Source organism: Triticum aestivum, chromosome 3A (genome assembly GCF_018294505.1).
Source record: "Triticum aestivum cultivar Chinese Spring chromosome 3A, IWGSC CS RefSeq v2.1, whole genome shotgun sequence".
Lineage (NCBI taxonomy): Eukaryota > Viridiplantae > Streptophyta > Magnoliopsida > Poales > Poaceae > Triticum > Triticum aestivum.
The window spans coordinates 225,025,361-225,036,134 of record NC_057800.1 but is presented as its reverse complement, the minus strand read 5'-3'; the positions used below and the strand labels follow the sequence as shown (position 1 = coordinate 225,036,134).

Here is a 10,774-nt window from a genome sequence, read left to right as displayed (position 1 = left end):
TTATTATTGCCTCTAGGGCATATTTACTTCACTCTGGGGAGTGAGCGTTTGGCGCTGCTCCGCCGGCTCTGGGAGCAGAGTTGAGGAGTGGAGAGAGTCTCAACACGCTCTAAATGGTCACCGGCTCCCATTCCCCGTGTCCGGCCATGAGCCTTGAGAACTGAAGCTTCATCATCTCTAGTTCTGCCTCAACGCTCTCCAGCTCCGCCTTCGTAACCTCCGCCTCCGGAGGCCTGGGAAGTAAAGTTGTCTGCCTCCAGATTGCCTCCAAGCGACTAATCGGCCTATGATGTTGAGCCCACCAAGCTTGGCGTCAACGGAAGGGGGGGCGGTGGCCTTCCTAGGACAAGAGCGACAGCGACCTATTGTGCACTACTCTTCCTCGATGTCGACACTGCCCGCGGACGTGCCCGCTTTGTGGTTGTTGCGGTGGGTCGCGGACTCGGCGATGTCCTCCTCCTCGTCGTCGATCTCGTCGAACACTGCCTCACCCGTGTCGTCGCTCTCCTTGTAGGCGACCGCCACCTACTGGCCGTACTGCCAGCGGGCGAGGCGAATCTTGTGGGCGGAGTGGTAGGACTCGAGCAACGTCTCCTTCTCCGCCAGGTCCGCGTCCGGCACGACAGCCCTGTCGGCAGCGAGCTGCTCCTCCGCCTGCTCGTGCTCCAATAGGAGGTGGTTGTTGTAAGTGGCATCGGCCTACGCCTCCTGGAACTGCTCCTCCCACACCATGTCCATGTAATGGGCACGGGCCTTGCCGATGGTCATGGTGCAATGCACCGTGAGGGTGCCACAAAGGAGGGTGACGCCGGTTCCTCGTCGACATCGTCCTCCATTTGGTCGTCGTCGTCCTCCGGCTGCCTGCCGGCCAGCCAACCGACAGCGATGGCGGCCTTCTCCTTCTTTTGGTCCAACGTTAGCCCGTCGTAGAGAGCTTTAGTGGGGGAGAATCCATGGTGAAAGTGGTGCGGAGAGGGACCAGAGGTGTATGACTGTGACGCCCTCGATTCAATCGTACACTAATCATACACGCAAATGTGTACGATCAAGATCAAGGACTCACGGGAAGATATCACAACACAACTCTAGACACAAATTAAAATAATACAAGCTTTATATTACAAGCCAGGGGCCTCGAGGGCTCGAATACATAAGCTCGAATACACAAGAGTCAGCGGAAGCAACAATATCTGAGTACAGACATGAGTTAGACAAGTATGCCTTAAGAAGGCTAGCACAAAAGCAACAACGATCGAAAAGGCAAGGCCTCCTGCCTGGGAGCCTCCTAACTACTCCTAGTCATCTGCGGTCTTCACATAGTAGTAGGCATCCTCCGAGTAGTAGTAGTCATCAGTGGCGTCGTCTGGCTCCTAGGATTCGTCATCTGGTCGCAACAATCGGGTATGGGGGAAAAAGAAGTAGCAAAGCAACCGTGAGTACTCATCCAAAGTACTCGCAAGACTTACGTCAGATCTAAACTAAGTATGCATCTGTATCAAAGGAATGGGTTGTATCTGTGGACTAAACGGCAGAATGCCAGAAGGGAAGGGGAAAGCCTAGCGTATCGAAGACTAGCATCTTCTGGAAACCACCATCTTGTAGCAAGAGGAGGGAGTAGAGTAGCATAAAGTAAAGTAGCAGTAATGTTATCAACCTCGGCCAGAGATCCTTTCTTGACTCCCTGCGAGAAAGCAATCCCAGAGCCATACTATCCAGTTATCATCACAATCCAATTCTCATCACCATCCAGTTCTCATCACAAGTATCCAGTTCTAGTTGTATCGATCAGGATACAACTCCAAGTGTTCGTTACCGTAGGACAGGCTATCGATAGATGTTTTCTTCCCTGCAGGGGTGCACCAACTTAACCGCCACGCTCGATTAACTCCGGCCGGACACACTTTCCTAGGTCATGCCCGGCCTCGGCCAAACAATACGCCGCAACCCGACCTAGGCTTAATAGAGAGGTCAGCACGCCGGACTAAACCTATGCCCCAGGGGTCATGGTCCATCTCCCCGGGAACTCCTGCACGTTGCGTGGGCGACCGGTGAGCAGACCTAGCTACCTCCTTCAAAAAGGTAGGTGCTTACCATTCCAACCCGGCGCGCGCCGCTCAGTCGTTGACGTCTATTAAGCTTCGGTTGATGTATACGACGCAGAACGCCCATACTATGCCCACGTGATGGTTAGTGCTATCAGGCCAGAGGCCCCTCGGATCAAATATCAAAATCGTAGTGGATTAGGAATGCATGGTAACGAGCAGAGACTCACGATCGATGTGACCCCGTCGCCCCGTCTCGAGTACTTGCGGCAAGGGCTAAGAATGCCCAGCCACGGCTCGTAAGTATCTCGCGGACACCTTCCAGGTCAACCCGACTCCACATCACTCGCTATTAAGCTCGCGCGGGTACCCCTCAGGGTCGACCCGTCTTTAGTAACATGGTTCAGTGTAAAGTCATAGTAACCATAGTAACTGTGTGCCTAACACCAAAGGGAAAACCCGAGGAATCACCCCCGATGAATTCCACTCGATGTTGTCATCAAGGTGAACGTAAGAGGATCCACCATCGAGGTTCACGTTTGATGGGTTGCACGACAGAGTCGTAACGGAAGTGGTTAAGGAGGAAATCACCCTCGATGACCTTGACCGTATAGCTACACTACGGAGATCTCATCAGGAGTGATGTAAGAGGTTCCACCCTCGGCACTCGATGGTAACTCTGCAGAGTCGTACAACTAGGGGGGTGATGTGCGGTGTCGGGGCCTGGACATCGATCACGTTGATCGAGTCATCGAACATAAAGCGAGGCAACTGGGACAAGGTGGGGTCACTGATGGATCTCTAACCAACCTATACTAAGCAGTTTAGAATAAGCAGGTAAGGTATGAAAGCAGGTAACAAAAACAGGCTATGCATCAGAGTAGGATCATACATAAAGCAATAGCAGTTCTAATGCAAGCATGAGAGGGAAAGAAATGGGCGATATCGGAATGCTCATGGGGGTTTTGCTTGCCTGGTTGCTCTGGCAAGGAGGGGGTCATCATCGACGTAGTCGATCACAAGGGCAGCATCGGTCTCGGGGCCTACCGGAGAGAAGAGGGGGAAGAAACAGTAAATACAGAGCAAACAATGCATCACAAGGCATAACATGGCAATACGCAGCGCTAGGAGTGTACTAACGTAGTGCTGCACGATACAGGTGAAGGGGGGACTCAACCGGGAATGTTTTCCTGGTTTCGGACCTGTGTCAGACAGATGACCGGAGGGGGAATATTCCATGTCAGATAGTTAGAGGCATCTGACAGGTAAACGAATCGCGTATTCGGATTCGTCTCATCGTTCTGAGCAACTTTCATGTAGAAAACATTTTCATCCGAGTTACAGTTTATTTTATATGATTTTTCAAAGAATTTAGACATTTCTGGAATTTATTTTATTATCTAATTCAACATTATCTAGAATAGTAGTGGATGACGTCAGCATGACGTAGAGGTGATGTCAGCAGTCAACAGGACGGTTGACTGGGGTCAAACCTGACCTGTGGGTCCAGTGGGACCCACATGCCAGCCTCATAGTAGTTTAATTAGGTTTTAATAAAACTATTTAGGATTAATTAAGGGTGGGTCCTACTGGCCAGTGAGTGATTAGAGATTTAAGTAGCTAATTAATTAATTTACAGATTTAGTTATTTATAAGAATCATTTTAACAAGCAGGGCCCACATGTCATGGAAACAGGGCCAGCCAAGCCAGCATTGACTGGGTCAACTGGGCCAGGTGGGACCCAGGGTCAGTGGCTGAGCCATGGGGCCCGCGGCGCCACATCGGCGTCGAGTCAGTTCGGCCACCGGAGTGCGCCGGCGAGGCCGAATGGCGGCGAAAACTCCGGCGAGCCCGGATCTCGCGTACGGGTGGCCATCTGCCGCGTTTTCGGGTGCGTTGGAAAGCTGGCGGTGGGCCGCATCGGATGGCGGCAGTAGCAAGGCTGGGGACGCAGCGTAGCTACAACGGCGAGCACAACGGCGCACGACCGGAATCGGTCGCGAGAGGAAAACGGCGAAGCGGGCGCGTTCAAACTAAACGGCTAGGCCAGACGGCATTTGCACGTGCGGTCGAGCACGATGAGCAGCTGCGCATGACCATTTGGTCGCCGGACGGCTGCCGGCGATGAGGTTGCGCGGTGGCGAGCTCGGGCGAGTCGAGATCGGGCACTAGCGGTCGAAAGCGACGGCGATGAAAAGGGTGGGAGGAAGGCGGAGCTCACTTTGAGAGCGTAGGGTCTGGGCAGCTGGCGCGGGGAGAACCGGTGGAGCAGGTCGACAGCGAGGTCGCGCGGTGATCGTAAATGAGGAAGAGGAAGAATGCAACGGCGGTGGCGCTCCTGGTCCCGATCCAGTGTCGAGGAAGAAGAGGCGGACCACGACGGAGCTCCCGGACTTGTCGGAGCGGCGAACGGTGGCCGCGGGATCGACGGCGGCACGTCGGCGACCGCGCTCGGGCGAAGACAGAGAGGGAGAGGGTGAAGCGGCGCGAGGGGAGGGGAGGGCAAGTGGGGGCTAAGGTTCGCATGGATGGTCGCGGGGTCGGCCTTTATGCTCCAGAGGAGCCGGCAGATGGCCGGCACGCGGCCAGGGAATGGCCATGGCAGCCAGATGCCTCCCACGAGCCCCTCCCTCCTGTAGCGAGGTGGGAGAAGCCCAGGTTGGGTTGGGCCAAGTGCACTGTGCACTTAGGCCCAGTCCCCAACAGTAGTCTAGGCCTTTTTTCTATTTTATCTCTGTTTTATTTCCAGAGATAGTTTTGCAATAATTTGAGCCATCAAACGACTTCGTAAAAATGTAAAACTTGGTCACATAAATACTATGGTATATTCCACATTGCCACAGAAAGTTAAGGAAATTTTGGAATCCTTTGGCATTTTTCATAAATGAATTTGGGCATTTATAGTGTTGTTTTGGCACTGATTTAAATGCTTTGTCCCACTTTGACTTGATGGTGATGTTGTTTTCCTTAACAACAAGTTGTTTTGGAATATTTTCTAGATGGCGAACATTTTTCCAGCATCTTTTGTGCAACTTCAAATTTTACTTTGAATTTGAATTGAGTTCACAGAAGGATTGTGAAATGAGATATTTAACCACTGTGATTAATCAATGCAAATGATGATGACTTTGCATGATCATAAGGGATTACTGTGGTGTGATACTGGGGATGTTACAATGACTGCGACTATGGCCGGGGAACCGGTTTTTATAGCAATGGTGGGCGACAGAGCGGCACGGGCGACGCTTTCTCCGTCGGCGCGCCATTTCAGTGCTGACGCGAGTGAGCGGTCGCGTCCGCTTTGGCCGGGCATGAATGCGGGCGCTGACCGAAAACACGCGAGAGAGCGGAGGCGTTTTTGGTGTGCCAGAGTGGTCAGAAGAGGGTGTGGGATCTGTCCGGATTCCCGGAAAGCCCCACGTTTGTCTCCAATTTGCAGGAGAAATCACATCCAGACCGTGCTGCGGACTGATACATGCCCACGTTTGATGGCTTCGTTGTCTGGACAGCGTGGCCCGAATGCATGCGGGAGGTTTGCGGGTCGACGTTGGAGAAGCCCTAAGCATAACTAATTCAATGTTTTTTTAGGCAAATTACGTGTTGCGAACATGGCAATTCTTCTTAGGAAGCATAACAAATTTGAGCAAAATAATTAAACATGTCAAGATTTGTCATGATTGTTAAAGGGAATTGTGAGGCTCGCGACCCGTAATTTGCTAGTATAAAAAACGTTTGGTTTATCATGTTTAAAAGTCTGACATCACATTTATAGGACTGTCCAAAGAACAGAAATGAAAAAGGCGCGTCTCGATCGGCGCAGGGGGGCGAGCAATCATTCGACCCGTCGACCGGTCACGACAAGTCCAGGCCTATCGCCCGTCCGGATGCGGCCGGTCCCAGGTCGCGCCCAACACCGGAGGTGGCCAGACGTGGCGAGCTAACGAGTGGCGGCAGTCGTTCAGCAAATGTAAAATGTGTACGGCATCGAGCTCGATCGACGGACGGACGGCCCGCTGGTAGTGCTATTGCTGTGGTTCGCGGATGGCTACGTGAGTACACGCGCGCGGTCGGTGGCGAAGCTAGCGCGCCTGGACGTGTCGCCGTGGGCATGCCGGCTTCAAGAAGGAAGATATCTCGAGTCCATGGTTCGGTCGACCTTTCGCCACGAGATGCGCACCTCGTGTGGAATACTCCCTGGAACGCAAACGAGAGGCATACCTGGTGTACAATAGTGGTACAACGGGATCGCTGTTTTGGCTCAGAGAAGCATATGTTTCTGGATGACCAGTTAATTTTAAATAAATAGTAAATAAATTTTTAAAAGTTCTGAATGTTTACACTTTATTTTATTTTATTTTTCACCGACAAAGCACTGCTATTTCGTTAAAATTTGTTTACTATTTGTTTTGAATATTCATCCGCCTAGGGTAAAAAAGACAAAATGAAAGCTACATTAAAAATACACTGATTCAGCTGTGTTCAGCAATCATGATCACTTCGGCAGAACCAGAACTTGCAATTTTAAAGTACACCCATGAAAATTGCTGCGAAATTAAACATACAGAAGATAGTACTACAGAAAATTGAGTCTGTCGAGCAAACTGTTAGAACACGAATTGCCTTGCTGCGTTGTGGCAGGCTTTGGATACATAACATGAATGATTTGGAACAACAGTAGTGGTAGACTAAAAGACAACCGTGTCAAGCATGGTACCTAGGGTCTGAACTATGTTCGACGACATCAGATTTGAGACATGCTCTTCTAGATGCTTCTTCGCATCTTGCCGTCCCACATTAGCTATCGCTAATTTCTCAGGGGACAACTCATCCTCCTCTTGCACTGCCTTGTTGTACTTGATGGCTAGGCTCAGCATTTCCTGCACGTAAAAACACGGCCAGAATCTAAGAAACAGCATCGACTTTCACCCTGCATTATATTAACAAAAAGGATCGTCCAGTGGAAGTAGAAAGTTGAATGCTACACACCTGAACAGTCTGCTCATTGGTTTCTGAATGTGCGTCAAATTTCTTCAGAATTAATCCATCAGTCCATTTCTTTTTGTGAAGGTTAAGCAGCATCTTCTCCTCGAGCTCATTTTTGCGGTAATTTATTGCAATAGAGTAGTAGTGTCTATTGAGCCCATGAATAAGAGCCTGGGAGTAAACAGACAGTATAAGCATTTATGAATGAACAATACAGAAATTTCTAAGCTATCATCTAATAGAATCAGCATTTTACCTGAATAGATGGCTTATTCAGGTGCCCAACATTGGATGTTGTCTGACGTGGCTCCTGCCCAAGCATCATGGTCTGAGGGTTAATGAGACGAAATGCATCGATGACCACCTTCCCCTTGACACTCTGGATGGGGTCGATCACGACGGCAACTGCCCTGGGGTTCAAAGCTTCGAAACTCTGCAGGTTCAGTATTCAACATTATAACACATATAAGCTTTATTACATGTCTGTTTGCCTCAAGACAACAAACTCTTTTCACAAATTTATACTCCCTCCGTTCCAAATTACTTGTCGTGGTTTTAGTTCAAATTGAACTAAAACCACGACAAGTAATTTGGAACGGAGGGAGTACAAGATAGGCGAAGTATGTGTATGTGTGCACCTGTTGAGTATTGATGTCAACACCCGATAGCCAGCAACCAAAACCAGGATGAGAGTGATACCACCCTACCACCATTTCTGGCCTGTCAAAGTAATTCCAAGTATTAACTGACAAGTTTGTCAAAAAAAGAACATCCAAGGTGGCAATGATATAGCTATTGCCAACAATTTCTTCAAAAAATAATTGGGAAAATTGGGAAACAAAGGGTGCACATGATGTTCACTGCACAGCTGAGCATACATCCGTAGTACTCCATACACGGTAGTTTTTTAAAGGATAATATGTAGTAATTTCTTATCGGAACCTTCAAATAGCTTGTAAGAGACCCGTAACTACAAATAGTTGAACAACCATCTTTAAAGTCCAGGCTCCGGCAAAGACCACATTAAGAGCTAGCATCAGAGCTACTTACTAGAAAGGTAACAGAACCATGGACGGTGAACCATGGACAGTGTATATGTGCTTAACTATAACACAATAAATTGATGATTACGCGTTGCATTCCTAGAACGGGTTGCAAAATCATTTTTGGAACCAATTCAACATTTATTTCTAATAGAAAGACTGTACGGGAGACCCATACTGTATAAATGTGAGCGGCAGGATTTGAACCCTGATGGGTGGAGTTGTGAAGTCGTGCCCCCACAACTCCTCCACCACACCAAAAGGTGGTTCTCAATCAATTTGACAATTGATATTGCTAAAAAGGATATGAAATTATTCTGTTGGCAATGACACAATTCGAGATTCTGCTTGAAGCTATGTTGCTCAGAATCTATTACTGACGTCTTTAACAATATGATGTAAACAATAGTTCCAACTTGCTGGCACAGCTTTGGTTCTATAATGAAACATAGCTGAATTAGTCGAAAAGGCAAACCATAACTGGTTTTAGAGAAGATTACATGTCAAACTCATAGACCTAAGGTACACTTATCTGAACTGTAAACAAAATGAATTCGCATGTACGAAGAAATATTAAGTTTCACAAGTCAGCTGTAGGGCCACCAATATTTCTATGATAAAACACATGAAGATGTATTATCCTAACACATTCAACTGAACACAAGCTCAATTGAGAAAGAACAGAAGCATAATTCAAAACTACCACACGAGTTAAGCCATCTAATCTAAATAAAGTACTATCTGAGTTATGTAATACCCCTGACTTATCCATTCACTAGGCTCATCATCATGCCCATCATATCGTCTATGGAGATCATCATCAACGATGGATGATACATAACCAAGGGTGGAGCTTCTCTAGGGGCAGAGCCTGTTAGAAGCCCGCCAACTCCAGGAAAATTCTTAATTTACAGTTAGATGCTAAGCCAGTACAAACATGTCTTTCTCCAAAAGTGATTCAAGCATATCTTATCAGATTGGTTCACTCGATATTCGCTTCTTCTGTGTATTATGTTACACTATGTATGCAATATATCCCTAGAGCTGGTAAAGTGGTAGCTATGAAAGGGCTGTGAGGAGTATAGTCCAATGGCGGATCCTCCACTGGATCACTAATGATGAAACCTTGAAATTTTCAACTAGACGATGATAATGAACTGTGCTCCAAGTAACTACATATCTTTCTAAATGCTATAGTGAAAGCAAATGCTATAGTGAAAGCATTGAACAAATGGAAGTGTGAAATCAAGCAAGGGGTAAGCAAATAAAGTACCAACAGATACAAGAAGCTTATGGGAACGGACTAGGATACCATGACGTGCATCAGGGCTGACTTTAGTCACTGACATGTGCCTAAGGGAACTATAGCAACTAAGATGTAATTAAGAAAGATATAGCAACAATATACATCAAACAATGATCCAAAATCGTCGTATATAGTACTCCCTCTGTTCACTTTTGTAAGACATTTTAGACAGCTGAAATTGAACTGTTATGGGTGTTGTCTTAAATGTCTAAAACACCTTACAAAAATGAACGGAGGGATTACTCCATATGGCCTATCTTCCACAAATTAACATCTGGAACTAATAGCAAATCAACCACACAAGCCTGAACAAAAAGTATCGGCTCAGGTGCGTAAATCAATTGGCATAATAAGTTGATGAGGTCGATCCTTTTCAGCTTATCAACGAGTATGGACAAATTAAGGGCATCAAATCTGGCGCGGGAGAGGGGAAAACGACAGGGCCAACAGATCTACGATCCGGATCGGCGGCCATACCTGCCGGTCTGCTTGAGCATGTCGAGCATGTTGGTCTGGAAGACGTGGTCGACGGCCTCGACGCTGACCCCCGTCCCGCTCTGCGGCATGGCGAAGACGTCGACCACCCGGACCGTGTAGTCGTCGACGAACTCGCCGAGCATGAGGCCCATGACCTCCATCGGCACGCCGGCCCTCCCTGTAATTTCCGACCGGTTAACCCTAGCTTCGTGGAGAGGGAGAAGGGCGTAGATCGGAACCAAAAGGGAGCTAGCTTGAGGGACTAACCGTGCTTGAGCATCTTGAGGAGGGCGAGGGACGAGATGTAGACCTGCTCGGAGGAGTCGAGCAGCGGCGAGTCCGACGGCGGCTGGCCCATCCCGCCGGCGCCGAAGATCCGCTGCAGCCGCTCCATGGCTTCTCTGGGTTGTTCGATTTGGTTCCTGAGTGAGGGGGGCGCTTGGGGAGGACGGCGTTTTTTTTTCTCGGCTTTGTCTGCTGCTTCTGTCTTCTACTGCGACCCCTGGATTTCTTTCTTCGAGCACACGAAGCTAACACCCGAGCTGGGCTTGAAGTGGGCTGGCGTGGCGAACTCTGTCTGTTGCATGGGCTGGCTGGTTTGAAGTGGGCTCCCGTGGCGAACTCTGTCTGCTGCATGGGCCGGCTGGTTTGAAGTGGGCTGCCGCGACGAACCCTGTCCGTTGCATGGGCCGGCTGGTTTAAAGTGGGCTACCGTGGCGAACTTTGTCCGTTGCATGGGACGGCTGGTTTGAAGTGGGCTGCCGTGGCGAACTCTGTCCGTTACATGGGCCGTAGTGCCGACCAAGCTGGGCTTGAAGTCTTTCAGATTTCGTCAGGTCTCTTAATATCTCAGGCTTTCGCTAAAGAGAAATAATTTTCCGTTCTAAAGAAATATCTCCTGTTGCGAATGAACCTTTGTCAA

General features: G+C 48.8%; 1 protein-coding gene across 1 annotated transcript; it reads right to left on the bottom strand.

Annotated features, from left to right (window-relative positions):
* Positions 1-6,539: 6,539 nt before the first annotated feature.
* LOC123061057 (26S proteasome non-ATPase regulatory subunit 14 homolog) lies at positions 6,540-10,374 on the bottom strand. Its single transcript, XM_044483962.1, has 6 exons — positions 10,120-10,374; positions 9,853-10,030; positions 7,665-7,746; positions 7,283-7,459; positions 7,030-7,197; positions 6,540-6,920 (listed from the first exon to the last, which is right to left on the bottom strand). The coding sequence occupies exons 1-6, from the start codon at positions 10,244-10,246 to the stop codon at positions 6,729-6,731; spliced, it is 924 nt and encodes a 307-aa protein (XP_044339897.1). The 5' UTR covers positions 10,247-10,374; the 3' UTR covers positions 6,540-6,728.
* Between the last annotated feature and the right edge of the window lie 400 nt (positions 10,375-10,774).